The sequence below is a fragment of the Plasmodium brasilianum genome, chromosome 9 (assembly GCF_023973825.1).
Source record: "Plasmodium brasilianum strain Bolivian I chromosome 9, whole genome shotgun sequence".
Taxonomy (NCBI): Eukaryota; Apicomplexa; class Aconoidasida; order Haemosporida; family Plasmodiidae; genus Plasmodium; species Plasmodium brasilianum.
This window is the reverse complement of record NC_090122.1, coordinates 1,590,306-1,615,712: the sequence shown is the minus strand read 5'-3', so window position 1 is coordinate 1,615,712 and position 25,407 is coordinate 1,590,306. Positions and strand designations below refer to the sequence as shown.

At 23.0% G+C, this 25,407-nt stretch overlaps 4 protein-coding genes and 1 pseudogene across 5 annotated transcripts; 3 read left to right on the top strand and 2 right to left on the bottom strand.

The window, feature by feature from the left end:
* Window positions 1-297: 297 nt before the first annotated feature.
* On the top strand, window positions 298-2,364 carry MKS88_002968 (annotated as a pseudogene). Its single transcript has 6 exons — window positions 298-1,071; window positions 1,496-1,624; window positions 1,722-1,818; window positions 1,970-2,028; window positions 2,189-2,229; window positions 2,340-2,361. Coding segments are annotated over exons 1-6 (1,122 nt in total).
* Window positions 2,365-3,381: 1,017 nt separating this feature from the next.
* MKS88_002967 (armadillo-interacting protein AIP) lies at window positions 3,382-5,653 on the bottom strand (the record flags this gene model as incomplete). Its single annotated transcript, XM_067216021.1, has 7 exons — window positions 3,382-3,982; window positions 4,111-4,189; window positions 4,486-4,572; window positions 4,749-4,849; window positions 5,050-5,109; window positions 5,242-5,485; window positions 5,584-5,653. The coding sequence occupies 7 exons, from the start codon at window positions 5,651-5,653 to the stop codon at window positions 3,382-3,384; spliced, it is 1,242 nt and encodes a 413-aa protein (XP_067073542.1).
* A 1,107-nt stretch (window positions 5,654-6,760) lies between these two features.
* Window positions 6,761-10,959, bottom strand: MKS88_002966 (uncharacterized protein; the record flags this gene model as incomplete). Its single annotated transcript, XM_067216019.1, has 2 exons — window positions 6,761-10,186; window positions 10,309-10,959. The coding sequence occupies 2 exons, from the start codon at window positions 10,957-10,959 to the stop codon at window positions 6,761-6,763; spliced, it is 4,077 nt and encodes a 1,358-aa protein (XP_067073541.1).
* Window positions 10,960-16,508: 5,549 nt separating this feature from the next.
* MKS88_002965 (casein kinase 1) lies at window positions 16,509-18,985 on the top strand (the record flags this gene model as incomplete). The annotated part of the gene is made up of 8 exons (XM_067216018.1): window positions 16,509-16,625; window positions 16,857-16,926; window positions 17,147-17,295; window positions 17,479-17,551; window positions 17,820-17,969; window positions 18,113-18,289; window positions 18,546-18,645; window positions 18,850-18,985. The coding sequence occupies 8 exons, from the start codon at window positions 16,509-16,511 to the stop codon at window positions 18,983-18,985; spliced, it is 972 nt and encodes a 323-aa protein (XP_067073540.1).
* Window positions 18,986-22,732: 3,747 nt separating this feature from the next.
* Window positions 22,733-25,251, top strand: MKS88_002964 (signal recognition particle subunit SRP72; the record flags this gene model as incomplete). Its single annotated transcript, XM_067216017.1, has 2 exons — window positions 22,733-22,930; window positions 23,038-25,251. The coding sequence occupies 2 exons, from the start codon at window positions 22,733-22,735 to the stop codon at window positions 25,249-25,251; spliced, it is 2,412 nt and encodes an 803-aa protein (XP_067073539.1).
* Window positions 25,252-25,407: the final 156 nt, after the last annotated feature.

The following is a 25,407-nucleotide window of genomic DNA, read 5'->3' as shown; positions in this document are numbered from 1 at the left end:
TTCCACGTACGATTTCCCCAAATTTTGATTAATGGAATAACAAAATTAATAATATATATATATGCAGTTATGTTTTTAAGTAGGCATTTGCAAAAGCTAGAATTGCAAAATTACAAGAATACAGAATAAAGTAGGACTGTAACTGAAAAAAGTTAATGATTTATATATAACGCAAGGGAAAAAAAAAAAAAAAAGGAAAAAAGGTGGAAGAGGTAAAAGAGGAAAAAAGTGTAAAAAGTATAAAAAGTATAAAAAATACTATATAGTCAAACAAAAGATATATAAAAAATTCGCAAAATGATAGGGAATAAGGAAGAAGCTTATGAATGTTTTAATTTAGCCTTAAAATATATGAAAGTTGGGAACTATAGTCATGCAAAAAATTTATTACTAAAATGCAAAAGAATGTTCCCTGATATTGATATAAGTGAAAAATTAAAAATATGTGAAGAGGAATTGAACAAAACAGAACATATAGGAAAAGAAAATGAAGTACATAATAATAATAATAATTCAACTTTTAGAAATAATCAAGGTAATTTACATGAACGTCATAAAACAAAAGATGAATGTTTAGAAAAAATTTTGAGAACAAATAATTACTACGAAATTCTGGGTATACCAAAAAATAGTAATGATGAAACTATTAAGAGCGCTTACAAAAAATTAGCTAAGTTATATCACCCAGATAAAAATAAAGAAAAAGGAGCAGAAGAAGCTTTTAAGAAAGTTTCTAAAGCTTTCCAACATTTAATAAATAAAGAAAAAAGATATGAATATGATAATAATTCTGAGACAGATCACCATCATCAAACTTTTAGAACAACTCATTATTATTATAATGACGAAACGTTTACTCCTGAAGATCTTTTCCGTAGTTTTTTTGGAATAAATTTTGCTACATGTAATAATAGACAATTTAGAGCTAATGTCAATACTAATAGAACTTATGCAAACACTAACAACAATTCTAATAATAATAGTCAACGAAATTATTCCTTCGTTCAAGTTTCCATATTTTTAATAATGTTTATTATTTTCTTTTTATCAAGTCATTTTGAGCAGCCTAAGGTAATAATATGCATCTCTATTTTTTATTCTATCATATTCTTTATATATAGTAGTGTATATATATGTTCGTATATATATATATATTCATGTATATGTACATATATATATTTATGTATATGTACATATATATATTTATGTATATTTATTTTGTGAATTTGCGCACATTTATATTTAGCAGTTTTCCTAGGACCATAAAGCGAAAAAATTTTAAGTCATGTACACGTACATATATATGAATACATTTATATATGTGTGTATATGTATATGTGTATATATATACATGCTTGTGTTTATATACATATATATCCCTTTGCTGTATAATTTCTACCGACAAAAAAAAAGAAAAAAAAATATGAGCCATGCAAGTTGATTGTACCACATAATTATAATATTAAAAAAATATATTTTTCTCCATTTTTAATAGGCTGTATATTCCCTTCAAAAAACAGGTTACTTTGATACGTTAAATTACACATCTCTAAACAATATTCGATTTTTTACAAAAAGATCATTTAATTATAATTATCCTAGAAATAGCCATGCGCGCTTTCAAGTAATTGCTTTTTTTAATACAAATATTATAGCTAATTCGTTTAATTGTATTAAAGTTTATTATTTGTTGTTTACATTTCCTTTTTTCTTTTTAACAGATTGAATACGAAGTAGAATACAAATATTATGAGCATGAATGTCATATTTTAACCAAGAAAATAAAAAATGATTACTACAAGCAAAAGAATCAATATCGTAATACTAATTTTTCTAAGCTTAAAATTATTTTGTCTTATTCATTTATATATCTATAAATACTATATGTATATATATATAACATACAATCATTCTCCATTATTTTTATGAAAATTTTTTATGGATATACGGTTTTTCTTCTATTTTTTAGAACAAAAATTAAATTATCAAGATATTCCAGAGAGTTGCATGAAACTGAAGACATTAGAGGTATTTTTTTATAGTTTATATAAAATGTAATGAATTATGCGTTGTATTTTTACATGAATTGTACATAATTTTTACGAAATGCATAGTATTAGTGTGTGTGCAAGCCCTTGTAACATGTACATATATATATATATATACTTGCACATCTTACTCTTCTTAGGAGCAGTATAATAACTTCATATTAAAGATGAAGAAGCGATAGTAGGAAAAAAACATTTATACCTACAAATTTTTTAAATTTAAAATACAATTTGAAAAAAAAGTGAAAAAGATTATTTTATTTTTTTTTTTTTTTGATTTTAATATTTTAGAATACCATCTTCCTATGCTTTTTAAATAAAGTTTTTGTGAACATATTTTAAAATGATATAAATTTGATCCAAATTATTATATACATATGTATATTTGTATTTTTGTTTTAATTATTGCGAAAGCATATATATTTCAAAAACAATTATGAAAAATATGCTCTAACATTTTTTATCAGTAGGTTTTATTATTTACCAATTGTTTCTTTCATATCCCTTATATATATATTTAAACATGCATTTTACTTTTTTCGTTATTGTATTTGTAATTTCAACATCGCAGATTTTTTGAATTCAATATAATAAGTATGCTTAAAAAAATGATACTTATGCATATATACACATATAAGTACATATATTAGAAATATTTTAAGTTACATATTTCTTCCATTCAGTGTGCATTATATATATATAATGTTTTATTATCTCCCTCATATATTTTGTTTACATGCATGTGTATGTATATGTATATACATATATATACACGATTGCATTTTATATATGTTGTTGTATTTCATATAAAAATTAACATTTTTTTTTGAAATAGTTAATTGTTTCATAAAATTTACTACATATCTTCGTATCTTTTTTTATTTTTTTGAACTTAATGTATATATATATATATATATATATATATATGTATGTATAAATGGTATAATATCCCACTTTAATTTTTATGGTAATAATATGAAAAACAAAATATTCTAAAAATTATCATTAATTTTTAAGTAGATATACGCACAAAAAAAAAAAAAAAAAAATAAAATAAAAGTAATGAACTAATTTGAGGTTTTATTTGTACTTAAATCCCCTAAACTGTTAATATGTGTCATTTTTGTTGTAATTTTGCAAGAATTTTATTCTGCACACACTCCCTTTCTAATGTTGTAATTGCTTTTTCGTTGATATTAAATTAGAAAATCCTTAGGCATGCTAATATAAAAAGCAGAATAAATCATGCCTTATTCAGGTTGTTATTAGGACTATTTTTTATTTTAAGCTCATATTTAACTTAATATGCTATTATATAAAAATTTTATGAAGATTACTGTGACATGCTGTCGGATGTATGAGATGAGTATTCATCATTGCTATTAATGTACATTTTGTCAGTTTCATATAATTTTTTTTCTTCATTTTTTATTATATCTTTTATATATTCATAACCAAATTCTTCAATATTATTAGATGATAAAATTGTGGGGAAATCATTTTTGTTTTCTTTATTACAATTAATGTTCTTGTTACCGAGATTTACAATATTATTCTCACAATTCTTATTATTGCTTTCTCCATTTATATATGTATCATTTATCTTCTTTTTTTTTTTATTATAAGATATCACATCTTTTATATTATTATTATAAACATTATTTTCATTTCTAGCCGATTTAACGAAATAAGTTGTCTCATCTAATTCTTCATTTTTTTTCTTTTTTGTATTAGATTTATTCATCATTCTTTTGAAGTTAACAAAATTTAAATAATGTATTATTTCATTCATACACACTAAAATGGCGTTAAAAAAATTGTCGTTCAATCCTTTTAAGATAACTGTTTTCTCTTTTTCTTTGTGTTTCATCTTTCTGAATATGTGAATGCTCTTAATATCATATATAAAATAGGCGTCTTCTATATCATAAAAACTGCATTTTAAGAAACAAAAAAAAAAAAAAAAAATACATATACAAATGCACATATATATATATATATATATTTATTTATTTAAATATTTCCATATTATTTTAGGAAAAATATTTTTTATGCTATTTACCTGAACTGTTTCAATACACTGGGGTTTACACCCTTTATAGTTTCCTGATATGTATGAGAGTACACTGTTAAAAAATTTTCTAAAAAAATTAACACAGATTATATATAGGAGGTATCACATTAGCAGTTACTATACACATTTATACGTTTAAAATAAAATTACCAAATAAAATAGAATGTGGAGTTAAATGCAAAATTGACCAATATGCATATGTACATATACATAATATATATATATATATATATATATATATATATATATATATTATATATATATATATTGTATATATTAACTTACGCATCCGCATAATTGTTTAATTAAAAAATTAAGTACTCTTTTTCAGATATGGTTTTAGTTTCTAATTTTGAATAGTACCTATATTAGTGCCGTCTAACACGATGTAGTGCAATTTTTTTTTCTTATAACTTTCAAATATATTTTTAATAAGCAATCCATTACAACCTAATAAAAACAAAAAATCAAAGTTGTTCATCGCTTCTTCACATTTTAAATAATTTACAGGAGGACGATAGCCATTCCACAAAATATTCCGTACATATAAATATATATATATATATATACATATACTTATGTCTATATCTATATGTGCGCACCTCTTCATATTTGTTTTTTTATACCTTCTTTTCCTATATCCCAGGCCTTTTTATAAGACATATTTAACAACGAAATTTCGGGAACGTTCTTCCCTAAAGGTTTCCATTGAAAATTGTCTATTTTTCTAACATGTTATGTATATGTACATAATATTGTGTGTGTTTTTTTACTTTTAGAACAATTTCAATTATTTTTCGTACATATCGAATCTAAGAGTTTTACGTATAAGTGCATCGTTTCCTTTTTTTTTTTTTTTTTTCTTTTTGCACACGCAGAATTTATGTAAATACGGACAAACAAAAAAAATTTTAAAGGAAGACTTACTTTGTTTTATCTGTACCAGTGATCATGTTTCCATAACTTTTGAACGGGAAGTTCTCAACACTTTCAAGTATAAAATAAAAGGAATTTTAATAGGTAAGATATTTAGATGTGCATAAATACATACATATTTGTATATACAATATATATTCTTCAGAGTATGTCAATTTAATGCATTTTTTTTTTTTTTCTGACCTGTTCATATTATTTATAAAACTAGCTGTATAACATTTTTTATATTTTCTCTCTTTTTTTGTTATGAAATTATTACTAACATAAGAGTAAATTGGAATATGTTTTTCATCTGTAGAATAAGTGTTATAAATACTTGAATTTTCGCTTTCATTTGAATACTGGAAATTGGATTCATCCGAATTTTCTAAAAATTCATTTAAATCTTGGTACGATTCCACACATGTTTCACTTGCATTGTCTTGTACTACAGAATTAAAAAAATAAATAATCTTGTTATTTATACATAAAAAAAGGAGCAGAACAGCTCATCATATTTATGTTCAGGTAAAAAAGAATTAGTACTCATATCATTGTAGGAAATAAAAACTTCATTCATATTTTCATTTGTTAACGAGTCCGTTAATTTGTCCATTTATTCACCCATTAATACTTTTAAAACAGGGAAAAAAAAAAAAAATCAATTACATACACATATATACGTGAATAAATGTACAAACGTAAATAATTGTACATACAAACATAAATATGCATATTAACAATAACTGATGTGTGTAATATGGCTTAAGAAATTGTGTTATACTTTTATAATAGTACAACTATTAGCATTATTGAATCTGTTTTTCATATTTTTTTTTTCATATATTAAAGATGTTTGCGCTTTAGAAAAATTTCTTTTGGCAAAATATAAATTATTATTTTAACAAAGAAAAGAAAAAAAAAAAAAAAAAAAGGAAAAAAGAATGCTAATATTACGCATTTATTTAATAAAAGGCAAAGTGGTTACATAAAATTGCATGAAAAACAAAAATTTATGTAAAATATAAATTTATAATTAAAACATATTTTATTTTTTATTTTTAATTGTGCACAAATTATGCCAAGGGGATTACATGTATACATATATGTACATATATATAATTTTTTTTTTCTTTTTTGTTCTGCAATTTTGTCAACAAACAGTGTTCATAATTATGCGTATTGAAATAATAAAAATTGGACGGTTTTCTTAATAACTGAGATAAAACAGATTCTCACGAAACTTAAAGATGTTTTGGTAAGTAAATTTATACGGATATATATATATATACATAAGTAGATATATATATACATATATATATGTGTACATATATATATGTATATACGTATGTACTTATATGTATATTTTTATTTATATCAAAAACACAACTTAAATTTTTTACTTTTCGTTCTATCATCGTGTATGCATATAAATGTATACATGTTATGCCAATTTACACTTATACACATATGAACATATACACATATGAACATATACACATATGAACATATACACATATGAACATATACACATATGAACATATACACATGTGAACATATACACATATGAACTTATACATATAACAACAAAGACATATTTAAATACATATATGTAGCGTTATATACACACAGGTCTAAATTAAATGAAAAAATTACTACTTCCAAAAAATAACATTTTTTACATAATATTATTATTTTATTGAAAAGTTTTTTTTACAAATTTTCATTTCATGATAGTCCCATCTCTATAATTAAGAATTTCTGTATTTTCCAAAATTTTATTTTTCATTATACTGTCAACAGTACAACTAATTTTGTCTACAACGAGATTTATTATATGTTCATTTCTCACATATTTGTCTGCAACATTTGTTATTTTAGTAACTAAAGAACGATGTTTTCTCCCTTTCAGAGAATCTTTATATACTTTACATATACATTTAATCCACTTATAAAAAGGAACAAGAGCATATGTATTTCTCATTAGTGTGTTTAAAAGATATTCTAGTAATTTAATGGAATATTTTTTCCCTATATTCTTAACAGTGCTTTTAATTTGTTTCTTACCTGATACACAAAGTAAACTAAATAGTGCACCATATTTTCTTAATGATAAATAAAGTTTAATCATTGATGATAATACTAAAAGGTTGTTATTAGAATTTATTAAATCATTATTATGTAATTTATTATTCAAATGTTTTTCAGAATCATCATTATTAATACCATCATGTTTATCACTCTGTTCTTTTTTATCGACTAAAATATTGTCCTCTATTCTTGCCTTTTTCTTTTTTTTCTTTTTTTTCTTTTCTTCTGTAGTTTCTTCTTCCACATCTTCCTTTTCTATACTTTCTATTTTTTTGTCTTTTCCCTTTTTTCTTTTTTTCTTTTTCTTTTGTTCTACATTTTTATCAAATTCCTCTTCATTATTTTCATTAAATTCATTTTGGTCCCCCACTCCTTTTTCTGTATCAACAGCAACAAAATTTGTTTGATTCATTTCCTTTTCTCCCTTTAATTCTACATTTTCATTGCATGTTTGTATATCACCACCATCTTTCACTTTATTGCCTTCTGTCATATCATTCTGCCTAATGCTGTCGTGTTGTGGTTCATTCATTTCGGGGTCTACATTTACTTCTAAATTCTCATTTTTTTCCTGGTCTTCATTCACTTTTGGATGTTTTTCCATATGGGCACCTTCTTTATCATAAATCTCATAAACTTCCTTTTCTTTTTCTAATTCATTTTCTACTACTTTTTCTGCTTCTTCATCCCCGTTTTCGCTTATCTGTTTCGCGCTCTGCTGGTTTACTTCAAAAGTGGACGTCTTTAATTTTATGCTATTTACTGATGAAGGTGTAGAGATACATGAATCATTACTTGAGTTCTTGTGATGTGTCAAATATAACAAACTCTGGTTTTTCGAAGCATTTTCTTTTATTTCACATTCTATATTATTTTCTAGAGTCTCTTCATTTTTCTGACCCATTTTTAACTGTTCAATTGTATAGATATTTCCGTTACATTTTCCCTTCCTTTTATCTTGATCTATTTCTTCCTTTTCCTCAATTATTTTATCATCTATATTACTACCATAATCATTACTGTCATTATTATTATCCTCATTATTATTATTATTCTCATTATTATTACTTTCATTATTAACATTCTCATTATTATTACTGTAATTATTATTACCCACATTATTAACATTCTCATTATTATTACTGTAATTATTATTACCCACATTATTAACATTCTCATTATTATTACTGTAATTATTATTACCCACATTATTAACATTCTCATTATTATTACTGTAATTATTATTACCCACATTATTAACATTCTCATTATTATTACTGTAATTATTATTACCCACATTATTAATATTCTCATTGTTATTACTTTCATTATTATTAACATTCTCATTATTATTACTTTCATTATTAACATTCTCATTATGATTACTGTAATTATTATTACCCACATTATTAATATTCTCATTGTTATTACTTTCATTATTAACATTCTCATTATTATTACTTTCATTATTAACATTCTCATTATTATTACTTTCATTATTAACATTCTCATTATTATTACTTTCATTATTAACATTCTCATTATTATTATTTTCATTATTAACATTCTCATTATTATTACTTTCATTATTAACATTCTCATTGTTATTACTTTCATTATTAACATTCTCATTATTATTATTTTCATTATTAACATTCTCATTATTATTACTTTCATTATTAACATTCTCATTATGATTACTGTAATTATTATTACCCACATTATTAATATTCTCATTGTTATTACTTTCATTATTAACATTCTCATTGTTATTACTTTCAATATTATTATTCTCATTATTATTATTTTCAATATTATTACTGTCATTGTTATTACCCACATTATTAATGTTATCATTACTATTATCCTTATCAGCTATGTTATGAGTAAAATTATCTTGCTCCTTTTTTATATTATCATAATGATCTATTTCAGATAATAGGCTTTGTTTGTTTTGGCTAAGTGCATTACTAATACTACTAGAACTGCCAATGTTTTTTGTTTTTTCCATTTTTCCCGAATGTTCATAATTATTCAAATTATCTTCTCCCACATGAGAATCAATATTAACATTGTACAAAGAATTATCATTATCATCATCATCATCACTTTTGTCACTGTTTGTCCATGTAATATCACTATCTATATATGAATCACTATCCGAATAACAAGAATATTTGGACTCATTTATAATTTTTTTTATTTCATCATTTTTATTCTCATTATTTATTGCTTTTTTTACTGCCACAACTTTATTACTGCAATTTACAACATTGATAACCGTAGGCTCCATATTATTTTCACATTCAAGTAAAAGATTATTATGAATTTGGATGGTATATATGCTAACTGTACCTTCATTCATTAAAACTGTATCAATAAAAAGATTACTATTAATATAAATTTCTTTATTGATTATATGCTCCATGTATTTACAATAATTAGAAGATAATTTTTTTTTTTTTTGAATAATTTTTTTTTGTTTTATTACTCTTTTTTCATATAATTCAGATATGTTATATATATATATTGCTTTAAATGGCAAATGCATAAATGCAATTGGGTTGTTACTAAACCCTACAAAACCAAATTTAAAATCAGCTAGATTTAAATAGTCCACAAAATATATCAAAATTCTCCCGTTCTCACTATAAATTAATAAGTACAACTTTATAATATCCTCTTCTTTATTTGTAGAAATGTCTTCCTCTATCTTTTCTTCTTCTTCATTTTCAATGTTGTTATTTTTTCCATTATGTGTAGTTACTACATCGGAGCAAGTATGCTCCTCTTCAAACTTTGAATTTTCATCTCTTACAATTTTCTCATTCGAGAAAATGGAATCATTATTTTGTAACAAATTATTTTCATCACAGGGTAAGTTATCCACACAGTTCACATTTTCATATTTTAAAATTTCTTCACTATCACATTTCTTTTTTCCCTCAGTTACTTCATCCTCTAAATTCGAATCATTTGACCCCTTTACTACCACCTCGTTATAATTATTATTTACAACATCTGTGTCCTTTTTTTTTTTTCCTGACCTTTTGACACCCTCTTAATCTTAAAAAAAAAACATCCTTTTATAATTTCATTATTTAATTTATTTACTGATAATTTTACAAAACATTTTTTTTTATTTTTAAATTCTCCTTTAACAAATTTATATACAGTTACTTCTTTATCAGAATAACTACACACATGTATTACTTCTTTATATTCATTTTTAATTTTATAGAATTTGTTTTCAAAAGAATGATATGCATATTCTTCTTGCTTAAATTTGAATGGAAGACTCATTTGCGTATTTTTAACTTTTAATATTTTATCCTTTGAATATATTAATTTTAAAAAATATATTCTTGCGCTAGTACATAAATATAGCATATCCTTATTACAAGAACAAAAATTTACTTTTAACGGTGCATCTATTAAATTTAGCAGAATGTTACATTTTCCATCGGCTTTTGCTTGAAATAAGGAAAATTTATCCTTTTGAATAAATATTAAATTTTTCTTATAATATATAAAATCTCTTGGTTCGCAGTCATTCAAATTTATTAAGCAATTTTTTTTATTATTTTCACTATCATATAAATAAAATAAATCATCTGAGAGTAAAAGGGCGTTTGAATCATCAGCAATATATGCCTTAATAAAATCTTTTGATGCGATGGAATTTTTGATTTCATAATATCTCAATTTGTCGCTCTTTGTTTTTAATTTAAATAAAAAAAGTTTGCAATTTATGATTGTCCTATCATTGGTTATCTGATTTATTATCAAGTCATTTCCTTCTATGTCTACAAGGTTTCCATTGTATTCCATTTTCTATTTTTTTTTTTTCGTCTCTTTTTTCTTTATATTTAAAACAATATAAAAAATTTGCGCGTTGTCAATTTTACAGCTTAGCAAATCTTGAACTTGATAGTTAAGCAATTTAACAGTCATGGAATTTAACAGAATTTAGCTTCTTTCCATAACCCTTTAAAAATATGCAAATACATTTAAAATAGTATCTTCAGATTGTCAAAAACAATACACTACAGTTGTTAACTGTTTAGGACAACCATATTTTATTGGCTCTGTTATATGCGGCACAACTAACTATTACAAATGTGTAAAAACAATATTTTTAAGGATAACATATGCAATTTCATATATATACTATATTATAAATAGTAAAATAATAATCAAAAAAAGGATCGTACTTTTTTTTTTTTTTATTATATAATGCTGATAATAAAAAAGAGCTACTTAACAGAAATGTCGTTTTTCCTATTTATTATTATCTTTTCAGTTGTTCATATTCAATAAAAAAAATTGTAACCAAGTTTTTCTTGTATTTTCCTTTACTTTTCCATGTATTTCACATTTTTAAACTTATTTTTATCTTATTAAAAATTTGAAAATATACATATATATATATGTATATAAGTATATTTGTTTTTTTTTTTGAACTTCAAAAAAAAAGAAAAAAAAAAGGCATAATTTATGTAAGGGCAAAAAAATATAAATATAAGTATTCGATATATTTACATTATTTATTTTATTTTTATTTTTTTGCCTTTTATTCCCTATTTTTAAATGACATATATTGACAAAGCTCAGTATAATTAAAAAAAAAAAAGTGTATATCCCTTTAAATATTAAAAAATATGATATATTTTAATTTTTTTTTTTTTTTTAATTGCAGTTCATATATGTATATTTTACTATTATATCTTTCAAGTTAATGGGCATTTATAAAGTTGTATTATATATATTTATATATGTATTATACTTACCTATTATTATTCATAATATAATTTTTTTCTAAGGCTATTGAATAGTGTAGTTTCGATATAAATATGTAAACAATATTTGAGTTACAAAATTATAAATTTTGATGTGTCCCTTAATATTTAATTCATACATTTTTATTTTTTTTTTGTATCCAAAGTTATTAGCAACAGTAATAAAAAATGAATAAATTAAAAATTTAACTAACGTACAAAATTTGCGGCTTAAGCTACGGCATTATTATTTTTTTCTATATTCTGTGTGAAGAACTGTTAGAATTTTTTTCATTTTTTATTTTATCACAATCTATAAAAAAAGAATAACATACATAAAACCAATATAACCTAACACCACTACTGATGTAGTAGTAGAATATTGTACCGTCACTTCAAAATTAAAAAAGTATTTTACATATATATATATTATGTAAAAGTATATATATGGATATACAATATAGTTAGTGAATTTATAAATGACTTCTATAAATTATTAATTGTACTGTGATTTGTTATTCAAAATTTTGCATAAAAAAAAGAGTAAATTGTTCCTTTGTTGAACTTACTGTAGTTTCTATAACATATTTACTATAATAATACATTTCATTATAATCATATTATATGGAGCGTAAAATATTAACGAAAAGTAAACATCCAGTTAGGCTCTTCTTTAATTCATGTTTTTATAGCATGTATATTTTATACAAAATAATAATTAAAATGTAATGATTCGTAATACGTTTTTGTGTGTTGTTTTGTTTTCTCCTTTTTTTTTTTTTATTCAAAATACTGAAAGAAATTTATGTTAAAATATAATACTTCCCTTAATGGAAACATTAGAAATGTATTCTGCATACAGAAAAATTAAAGTAGGTCAATTAAAATATATACTATTTTTATTTCCCTTCCTACTGATTTACAAATAATGGATTAATTATAATTTCTACGTTACTCATGCACAACTATTAGCAGTTTTCCAAATTATACCGTTCTGTATTATGTATTATTTCGTTCTTTTCCTTTTTTTTGCTATGCATATTTAACAGCAAATATTTTGATAACGCGTAATTAAACATATGAATCATCATTTGAAAATATGTAGAAAATGTGCACATATATACATACCTATGTATTCAATGAACAATTTATTTGGTGTAACAAAAAGGGAATAAGAATAAAATAAAAGATTAACAGTTATGAACAAACACGGGAAAACGTGAAGACATGTGTATCACGCTTCTTATCACTATGCAGTTCGTTATATGCTTTTATGATTCTATAACATAAAATTATCGAACAGCAGAAGAAACAGTAGGTTATATCACTGCAAAAAATGACAGTATAGTAATATAATTTATTATTCATATAATAATTCTCTTTAAAAAATGAAAAATAGAATTTTTTTTTTTTAAAAAAAAGACTATATAATAAAAAAATATAGAAAGGAAAACAACTTTATTTTTTTTAAAGTTTATAAACCAATGTGTGCACAACTCTAATATATTAAATTTGTCTTATAAAAAAGGTTAATATATAGTAAGCAAAATAAAGTAAAAAAAAAAAAAGTATATAAATGAAACTTAAAGCAACTCATGTTTAAATGTTAACAAAAGAAATAATTTTTTAGAATTCAAGTGAATGAAATAAATAACCAAATAAAAAAACGTAAAACATAAAGAAAAAAAACGGATACGCCAATACATATATACATCATATATACATATATACATCATATATACATATATACATCATATATACATATATACACATATATGTATATACATATGTATATACATAAGTATATAAGTATACATCAAATGATATATTTTTCTACAAAGCCATATGCATAAATGTAAACATATACTTAAAGCACGTCATATGAACCAAATTACATAAGAACAAGCAATAGAAAAAAATAGCTTTATAAAAGGAAACTCAATATTGTAAAACCATGAATTCTAAAAAAGACTAAATCATTTACCTTAACCGTTCATGAAAAAAAAAAAAAATACATATAAATATTAGAATAAAAAAAAAAATTATGTACAACTATAAAAAAAAAATAAATAAATCATCCATACATAACCCTAAAAAAAAAAAGGAAAAAAAACAATTATAAATTAAAAACTATATATTTAAACTTTAAAATAAAGTACCTAAAACTTTTTATTAAAAACATAAGCTGAAAAAAAATTTTATTTTATATGAACAAATCACACACACCCACAAAAAAATATGTAAAAAGAATAAAAATATGAAGCTTAACAAAAATTTCTTTTTTATTGTTACTAAAGTTTTCATTCTTATAAAAATTTCGCTTTTTTTTTTTTTTTTTTTTTTTTTAAATACATAATATTTTTAAAAGCTATTTAAATTTTTTAAAAAAATATTAAAAAAAAAAAAAAAAAAATTTAGTAATATATAGTAATATAATATTATAATTTTGTTCATAACTATTATATTATTTTATATGAACCGCAAATAATATATATATATATATATATATTTTGTACTAGTACTACTAATAGGAAGAAACAATTTGCATGTGATATTATATAATATAAAAATTTACATAACATTTTTTATCCTTAGTGCGCCATATTAGTTTGAAAGATTTCTTTTCAGTATATATTGTATTAATTTTTTTCCTTAAAAAATGAAAAAAATCTTAATTACTGTATATTAAACAAAAAAAAAAAAAATATATATATTTTTATATTTTATATTAATATATATATTACGTGTGGTATACACATAAAAATAATTTATATTTTATAAAATATCATGAACGATTAACCAAAGATAAAAAGTTTTTAATTAAAGATTTCTAAGATCACCTAACTTGAGGAAACAGTTTAATAAATATTTCCAAAGAAAAAAATATATAAAGTATAACAATATATATTTATATATATATTACACATAAATATATATATTATATGCAAAATCAGAATTATTAATATTAGGGTGGGGGAACAAGAAAAATTTGAAGTAGTAATTGTTTAAAACAGTATATGTATTTGAAAGTATGTTAAAGTAAAATACAAAAAGGAATCGAGTGTTATTTTTCTTATTTGGTAATCATACATTATAATATGTATATGATAAGTATATAATGTGATATAACATGTACAAATGATATGTTGGAATTTGTATATTACGAGGTGTAATATGCTGTAATATGTAAGTATAACATGTTATGCTTGCTGTTTTACAAAACATGTTTATTATATGATATAATATGCTTATAACGTGATTGAACATCTGTTCAATACGATGTGGTACGTTTATAACACTATATAATAGTACTATATATATAACATATTTAAACATATCTTTGTTTGTGCTGAACATATCCCCATGAATATGTTATTTATGTAGAATTTATACATTTTAAGTCGTACTATATATATATATATATATATATACATGCTCTATGTTGAACTACTTGATATGTTTATGTATATATGTACTTATTTATTAAATTATTAATGAGCTTTTTTAATTTATGATCACCGTTATATTAAATTGTATTCTTTTCTCAGAACGATATGAAAAAATGCTATTCTTCATAAATAAATACTCCCTGAAGAGTACCACATGTATAATGAAATATATATGCACATATGTTTTTTAAATAACTTGTGAAGTAACATTGTTTTAATAGGTTATGAGAGATTACTTACATAGATACATGTACTTGAACATACATACTTACGTCCCTACGTGCATAAGTCCATATGTATTTATGTACATATTTGCGTAAGCATATATATATATATATATATATATATATATATTTTTTTTGGACGCGAATATAGGGCTCAAGTTTTTATTTATATATGTAGAAGTCGTGCTCTTGTATAAAATGTTTTTTTCTTAATCTTTTTAAAATTTTAAATTTTAAAAATAGATGATGATGTGATGTATATATACTAGAAAAATAGTTTTAAGAAAATTTAATAAATGTACATGGTTATTTTTTCGTACGAAAAGACATTTTTATTATATCATATTGCAGATTAAACTAAAATGGCATTCATATATGATTATTGCAAAAAAATTTTCCACTTACATTTTTATTATTACTTATATTACATCCACGTAATGTTTATTTATTTTCGATATTTTAATGATACATTATGAACATTTACTATAGGAAAAAATATTAAAAATATAAAATTTAAATTTAAATTTAAATTGGAATTAAAATATATATTTATATTTGCATTACATTGTATACAAACCGTTATAAGTTTTTCAATTATGATTGGGATGATTTTATTATTTTGAAAATTATTCGTGTAGATAGAAAGAAATATTAAAAAAATTTTTTTTTGTGTGATAGGAGCTTGAACTTCTGATTGTATAAATTATGGAGCAATTGCATATATAGTTTATGCTTATTTAAATATATAAGCAGATGTATTATATATATATATATATATATATATGTATCTATAACAAAAACGATAAGTAGTACGTATTTCCATACTTTATATATGTAGTTGTGCTGTACATTTGTATATGTGTATATTGAGTTAATTATTTTAAATTTTTTCCTGCCACATTTTGTAGCTATAATATAAAAAAACAACCATGGAAATAAGAGTAGCGAATAAATATGCTCTGGGGAAAAAGTTAGGGAGTGGTTCATTTGGTGATATTTATGTTGCGAAAGATATTGTAACTATGGAAGAATTTGCTGTAAAATTAGTAAGTTGAAAAAGGGAAAAAAGAAAGAAAAAAAAAAAAAAAAAAAAAAGAAATTAAGGTTGAAGAAGAGAAATAGGAATAGTATTGGAAAGAGGCAGAAAAGAAATAAGCGATGAAGTGACGTGATAACAAATAAATCATGCGCAAAATGATGAATTTCTATATCGTTTTTGTGTATCTACCAATTTTCGAATTTCAATATTTCTTATACCTTTTCATCATTTTTTTTAGGAATCAACGAGATCGAAACATCCTCAACTGTTATACGAATCAAAGCTTTATAAAATATTAGGAGGAGGAAGTATGCATAAATTTTACTCGAATGAAAATAATAAATATTAATATATATTATATTTAAAAAAGAAGAAATAAAAGAAGGAATATAGAAATATAAGTGTGTTATATGTGTATCTGTATATATGTGTATATGACTATATCTATATATATATATATGCGTATATAACAAAAAAATGAGAAACGCACATTTACCTACATAATATACAACCCTTTTTGTTTATTAGTTGGAGTACCTAAAGTATATTGGTATGGGATAGAAGGAGATTTTACTATTATGGTTCTTGATTTATTAGGGCCATCTTTAGAAGATCTTTTTACCCTTTGTAATAGAAAATTTTCTTTAAAGACTGTCCTAATGACAGCAGATCAAATGGTTAGATCCCGCACAAATACAAACATATGCAAACATATTTTTATGTATGTATATATTTATATATGTATATGTTAAAGTGATACCTGCTGCCTTATACATATTGTCATGCATTGTATATAATATGTTTATCGTAAATATAAACATTTTATTATTTTTTTTTTTGATGGTCTTTTATTTTTACAGTTAAACAGAATTGAATATGTACATTCCAAAAATTTTATACATAGAGATATTAAACCAGATAACTTTTTAATAGGTATGTTACTTCCAATAAAGCAGTTTAATAGTATTATGATTTTGACTATTTGTGAATGTGCACATGTGTGTATGTGTGTATCCGTGTGCGTATAAATATGTGCATATTTTGTTTATTTTATTTATTCCATATGATGTGTTCCATATGATGTGTTCCATGTGATGTGTTCCATGTGGTGTGTTCCATGTGGTGTGTTCCATGTGATGAGTTTCATATGATGTGTTCCATGTGATGTGTACCATTTTATTTATTTTTTTTTTTTTTGCAGGAAGAGGAAAAAAAGTTACATTAATTCATATTATTGATTTTGGACTTGCAAAAAAATACAGAGATTCAAGGTCACATACACATATACCATATAAAGAAGGAAAAAATTTAACAGGAACAGCAAGATATGCTAGTATAAATACTCATTTAGGTAACTTATTTATGTGTATATGAAGCGCAAATTCAGTACACTTCTTGTGAGTATATATATATATATATATATATGTGTATGTATTCGTGTGTGTTTTTACACATATATGTTGCACGTTTGCGATTCTTTTCCTTTTCCCTTAGGAATTGAACAGTCTCGTAGGGACGATATAGAAGCCCTAGGATATGTTCTTATGTATTTTCTTAGAGGAAGTTTACCATGGCAAGGCCTTAAGGCTATTTCTAAAAAGGACAAATATGATAAAATTATGGAAAAAAAAATATCAACATCCGTTGAAGTCTTGTGTAGAAATGCAAGCTGTAAGAAGAAAATATTGAGGGAATTTTTTTAATTTTATCGTCTATTTTTAATGGAAACAAAGACATATATATATTTAGTGATGGTGTATTATAGTGATATTATTATATGCGTTGGTGTGATGAAATATAATAAAGATATATAGAACGGAGGGGATTTACGTAGAAATTATTATATTTCTTTGCCCCATTTTAATTTATATATATATGTAGATACCATATTTTATGTTATTATTCCCCCCCTTTTTTTTTTTCGCAGTCGAATTTGTAACATATTTAAATTATTGTCGATCTTTAAGATTTGAAGATAGACCTGATTATACATATCTAAGAAGACTTTTAAAAGACTTATTTATAAGGTTAGTACTATAGAGAACGAATTCAAAGAGGATGAAGATTTTTATAAATGCAACTAAAATATATACATATATAATATAGTATAATGTGTTATGTAATATAACAGATAAAATAAAGTGAAACAAAAAATATTAAGATAATGCAAATATACAATGTTACGTATTTATCTCAATTGAACATATTTACTTTTTTACTTATATTTACAGAGAAGGATTTACATATGATTTTCTATTTGATTGGACATGTGTTTATGCATCAGAAAAGGACAAAAAAAAAATGTTAGAAAATAAAAATCGATTCGATCAAACAGCAGATCAAGAAGGAAGAGTAAAGCAAAATTAAAAAATTTTAAGATATATATATTATTTTTTTTTTTTTTTGAGGAAATTAAATATTTTATATATATATATTTATATATATGTGTATATTTTTCCTTCGCAATTGAAGAATATATTATTTAAAGTTTAAAGTATAATACTAATAAAAAAAAAATACGTGGTTATTTTCTTAATGTTTATTGTATATAATACTTTAAACAATTTAATTTTTTTTTTTTTTTTTTTTTTCTTTCATCATTTTACTATTTAACATGTTTTATTGTTATTAATAAACATTTAATATATATATATATATATACATATATGTTTGTATATATATAAATTTGTAAAAATACCTTTATAATACAGCTTTATTTTTTATTGTACGTATTAATGTAACACGTTCTATATGATTAATGTGCACAGTGGTATATAAAAACAAATATGTATGTATATATATATATATATATATATATATATATAAATACATATACATACACATTTTATTGCTCTTTTTTGCTTGCATCCCTTTTTTCTAGCATTTTCACATTTTTTTTTCATATTATTTTTTAAATAATAATTTATTCATATATTTATAATTATATTATTTTCAATACCAAAAAAAAAAAACATATGTATGTATATATATATATATATATATATAATATAATAATGTAGTTGTGTTTATTAAATAAAAAAAATATATATACGTACATATACATACACATTTTAAGATGCATAAAATTACACATTTAAAATAGATGAAAGAAAGAAAAAAAAAAAAAAAAAAAAAGAAATTAGGAATGCATAAAATATTATGTGATTCAGTTATATTTTTTTATTTCTTTTCCTTTTCCCTTCTCTTTTTTTTTTTTTTTCTTTGCATTATAAATTGTAGTTGTTTTTCAAACATTATCCTTTTTTCCTTTCACCTTCTAGTTTCCATATTATTTTCCATTTCTTTTTTTTCTTTTTTTTTTTTTCTAATCCTTTCAACATATGAAATATTTATTTTGAAAATTATAATTTAAAAGTATAATGATTTTGCATAATTGTAATTACGCAGGGGTATGCATAGAGAATGTTACATACTAATTATGATCATTACGTCTATATTTATGTATATATATATATATATACGTATATATAGCTTAAACATATGTGTATGCTAATATGTAACGCAAGTTGGTAGTAGAATGCCTTAAATGAGCGTTGTACCAATATAAAAATGTATATACATAGGTGTGCGTATGCATGTATGTATATAGTGTATTCACAGTAGTTTCCTACGAAATACATGTTAAACAGGACTTCCGTATCAGTACAGTAAACAAAGCATAATCAAGTTTCTTTTTATCATTTTCTTTTTAAAAATAGGTTAACCACCCAAATTGACCTTTAAACGTGTAGAAAACATTATCTGCTTAAGAATGTTCATAAATAAATTGAGATTTTTAATAAATTAATATACTTTTTCTTTATATTGACATTATATCAAACATACGTATAATAAACAGATTTTCACATAATTAAATACTTTGAACAGAAAGGGTAAAACAAGAAAAAAGTTTACTTCATTTACATGCAGTACACATTTGTGTATATACGTATGTATACATATTTATATAATTAATTCATACATGCATCATATATTTTAGTGGTTAAAATGATTCTATCAATTTCACATTAGTCTTTTCTTTTTTTTGTATTTTACTTAGTAAGCATATGTTACAAGGAGGTCTGCTTCTCACATTTCATATTCGCTTATTTTATGCATATATATAATATACTTGGAACATACCTGGCACATACATAGTTCATATATATACATATACATACACACACACACATGTACACATTTAAAAAATACCAAATTATAAGTTTCATGTGATTCTGAGGAAAATTGTAAAAATATGAACAAAACAAATACACGCAAGTCATATGATGTGTTTACAATTCTTTTAATTTTCATTACATTATATAAAAATAAACAAATTATTCTTTTCCATGATTATTATATTACTATTTCATTTTTGTCAGAATTGTTCACAAAATGTTACTTATATTTATATATATATAAATTTAAATTAATATCCTACTTCAAATTATCATTCTTTTTCTACTGATAAATATTCTCTATATATATATATATATATATATATATATATATATGATGTATTATATACTATTTAAACTTTTTTTTTTCTGTGTAATTTTTAAAAATAATATTATTATAGGAATAATAAAATACAATTTTCCTTAAGCTTTTAAATAACAACATTATTTATCTGGTGTGATTAATATAGCATAATGTGAATATTAGGTGAGCATGTATTCATTATGTTATACATATAGAATATATATATATATATATATATATATATATAATACATACAAAATGAAGGTAACGATTTTTTTATATTTTTTATTTTTTTACCTTACATTTTTTTCCTTTGATACCTGTTCCTGTGTATAATTCATATTAACTTTTTATTGGGTGTAGCAATATTTACATATAATCCCTTGCATTTACATTTTTTGCTGCTGCTCTTATTTATTTTCCTCTTTTTACAATATATTTACATGTTTATTGTAATAATATAAACAAAGAAATTATCAAATTTTGAAAAATGAAATTATCAAATTATAAAAGTATATGAATATATACAAAGTATGCATATTTTTTATTTATATTATATTTATATATATTATTGTGTTATTCAACTTGATTAAATTTGTTACATTATTCTGCAATTCCATAAAAAAAGGGTGCAACAAGTCATATTTATCACTGTTATTTGGCTGTTTCAGTATTTTACATGTATAGGGCACGCATTAAGTATGTTTTATGTATATATGCATTTATGCAAACGTTAAGTATATGTAGGTATGTATGTATGTATGTATAGGTATACACATGTATATATATGTGTTTATATGTATGATCTTGTATATAAATATATAAGCGTATATACGCTCACGTAATCGCATTACTCACAACAGTTGACGAAAGTCAAAAAGAAAAAAAGAAAAAATATATACAAAATTACCTGATTGTAATTTTGAATAAACCAGAAAAAGTACATTTCTCATTTTAAGTAGTCTCCAAAATTAAAATTAAATTTATTTAGAAGAAATAGTATTGTTATACGACGATGGGCATCTGTATAATAGGCTTATCTTTATAGGCTAATTTGATGCATAAAATAATTAACCTCTTATTTTATTTTAATTTATATTAACTTATTTATTTCTCTAACATATTACTACTCAAGGAGCACCCATCATTCGTGAGTATTTCATGTATATAAAATAAATACCTATTTTACAAAATTTTGTTATTTTGTTTAATTTAATTTAATTTAATTTTTTTTTTTTTTAAAGGTGGAATTTAACTTTGCATTATTTCATTATAATATACAAAATATAAAATTGTTTTATTTTTTTTAAGATTGTTGTTTGAAATGGAAGGGGCTTCAAGTGATATTAAACTTTTTCGTTCATTTGAAATTTTTAAAATATATTATTTTTAATAAAAAGTTATTACTGTAATGTATAAAAATTATTTGCTACGATAAAAAGGAAAAATTCTCCATTGTTTATTCATTTAGATAATACGTAAGCCCGCCCAAAGTAATACATAAGTATATAACTTCATACCATTATAACTGCACACCAGTAGAACTTCATATCAGCGTAACTGCATACCAATACAGCTGAATACCTACTTATATACATACACACCGGTAGCAACCCTCTGTTCTTACGAAAAATGAGCGAATCTCAAATAAACTCGAAAGACACCCCCTCCATTGAAGAGATAAAATTAAATTTCGAAACGAAAAAGTTTGAAAATGTTCTTAACTTGACAAAGATTATATATAATAACAACAATTGCAATGAGTACGCGTTAAAAGCAAGGTATTCTTGTTTTATTGAAAAAGGAGGGTTTAGTAAAATAATACAAGAAGTAATTCATTGTTTAATTAAGGATGATACATTTAAAGAAGGGGAAAAAAGAAAAAAAAAAAAAAAAAAAAAAGTTTCAAAGATATATTTCAAGAAAATTACAGACAGATTAAAGATAAGAATGTTTTATTTGAATTTTTTTATTCTATGTATAAATTAAAAAAATATAAAAAATTGAATGGTTGTTTAAAATATTTTAAAGAACATGAAAATAAATATGAAGATTTTATTGATGTGTTATTAGCTGAAGTAAATTTTAAATTGCATAACTTTGATGTTTGTATTAATTCATACGAATTCTTATTAAGAAATAATAAAGCGAAACAAGTAATTGCAGCAACGGTTAACTTGAATAGTAGTTACTTTTCCTTGTACATAAAATTATTGTATGAATACAATTTTTTGAGGAAAAAAAAAAATACTAAAAGAAGTCAGAGGAAAGAGAAGTATAAGAATAACAAGGATGTGAAGAATGAGAAACATAAGAAGAGTATCAGTAACAGGGATGGTAACGATAACGATAACGATAACTACAGCTATAACTACAACAGTAACGATAAAATCAATAGTAATTGTAACGACGATAGTAACGGTAATGGTAATACTGGCGGGACAACTGTGAAGGCACATGGAGCTATAGAATTTAAGGACATACAAAATTTGAAAGACCAAATTGCTGCAAGTACCAATGATTTTAACTATGATAAAAATGATAGCTTTGAGCAACTGTTTAATTATGCTACATTTTTTGCAATAGAAAAGAATTTTTCCGAGGCCTTAAAATTCCTTGATATACTGGATGATGTATGTAATAATACGCTAATTGCAGGGGAAATTGGTTCGGATAACGCTGATATATCAGTTGAAGTAGAGGAAGAAGGTGTAAATGGCTATACTGAAGTAACAAGAGAAAAGATGAAAGGAGCGAATATGTCAATGAATCACGTGGATGAACTAAGTATAAAAAGAGTGCTAATTCAAATGGAAAGAGCATATGTTTATTCTAAAACAAACAAAGTGAATGAAGCCATATCTTTATATGAAAATATATTGAAAAATTATGATAATAATATAAATGAAGATATAGTATTATTAGCTTATAATAATTACATAGCATTAATGCATAATGATAGTCAAAAAGTTTTTGAGAAAAAAAATTCAAAGAAAACTACACCTCTCATTTTTACTATTAATACTGATAAATTGAACCAGATAAAAATTTTTCTTATTATGAATAAAAGAGTACATAATGAGCTCAGCGAATATATAACTAGTACAATAAATTTTAATGAATGCATATTATCGTTAAGTAATAATAATAAAGAAGAATTTAAGTCGAAATTGGCCAAATTCTCCTTAAAATTTAGCAACTCTGTATTATTGGATAGGTTATATATACTACTCTATAAGGATATCAACTACTTGAAATGCAAACATTACATACATAATAACATTGATTTAATGAACTCTGTAGAAAATAAAATTAAATTTATTAATGCATATATATATCTATGTTATGAAAAAAAGAACTACAAAGATATTGTAAATATCCTTTTAAAGTATCAACACATATTTCAAAGTAGTCCTAGTCATTATGGCATCTTTTTTTCCAATTTGTTTCATATATATATTTGCGTAAATTATAAGGAAAATTGTAAGAAGACTAGTGGTAGCGAAAGTGCTACTGATAATGCATTATTACCTCACAAAAATTTAGAGGCAGTAATTTCCTTATTTGAAAAGTACAAAAATAGTGTTAAAACAAATATACAAATAGTTAATTATGAAACGCTCCTTTTAGTTAGTAAATATTTGATATGCCATGACAAGTCTAATATTCTTATTGATATTTTTGATCATTTATCCAAGGAAGTGAAAAACAATTTTAATTTCTTTACTTGCTTTACATATATTTATACCTATATGAATATAAATAATGCATATAAATATGAAGATAAGTTAAAAAAAATCGTTCTACCTGAAACATACCTTATTGATGTAGAAGAACTGGAAAATAAAAGCATCCCATTTGACTCTATTGTGAACAACAATCTAAGTTCATTATCTGTAGACAAAAGTAAGAGAAAACGCAAAAGATTGAGGAAAAAAAATAAAAAATCAATTGAAACACTAAATAATCAAAGCAGCTATGATCCTGATAAGTGGTTACCAAAACACGAAAAATCAGGATTTAAAAAGTCCAAAAAAAAAAAACAAAAAATGGAAGCAGATAAAACAAAGGACGTTGTATATGTGGAGGAAAATAAAACTCAGATAAATCAAGCAAAATTGCAAAATTTGAAAAAAAGGAGGAAAAAATAATATCCTCAAGTTAGCATTAGGAAAAACAACGAAAAAAGCAGTTACGGGAAAGTGAAAAATGGCAATAGGAAGGCACATACGGAAGGGTATATATAAAATGAGAAAAATTTATCCTTAATACATTTTTGCGGAATAGTTCAAGAGAACTTTTTTCCA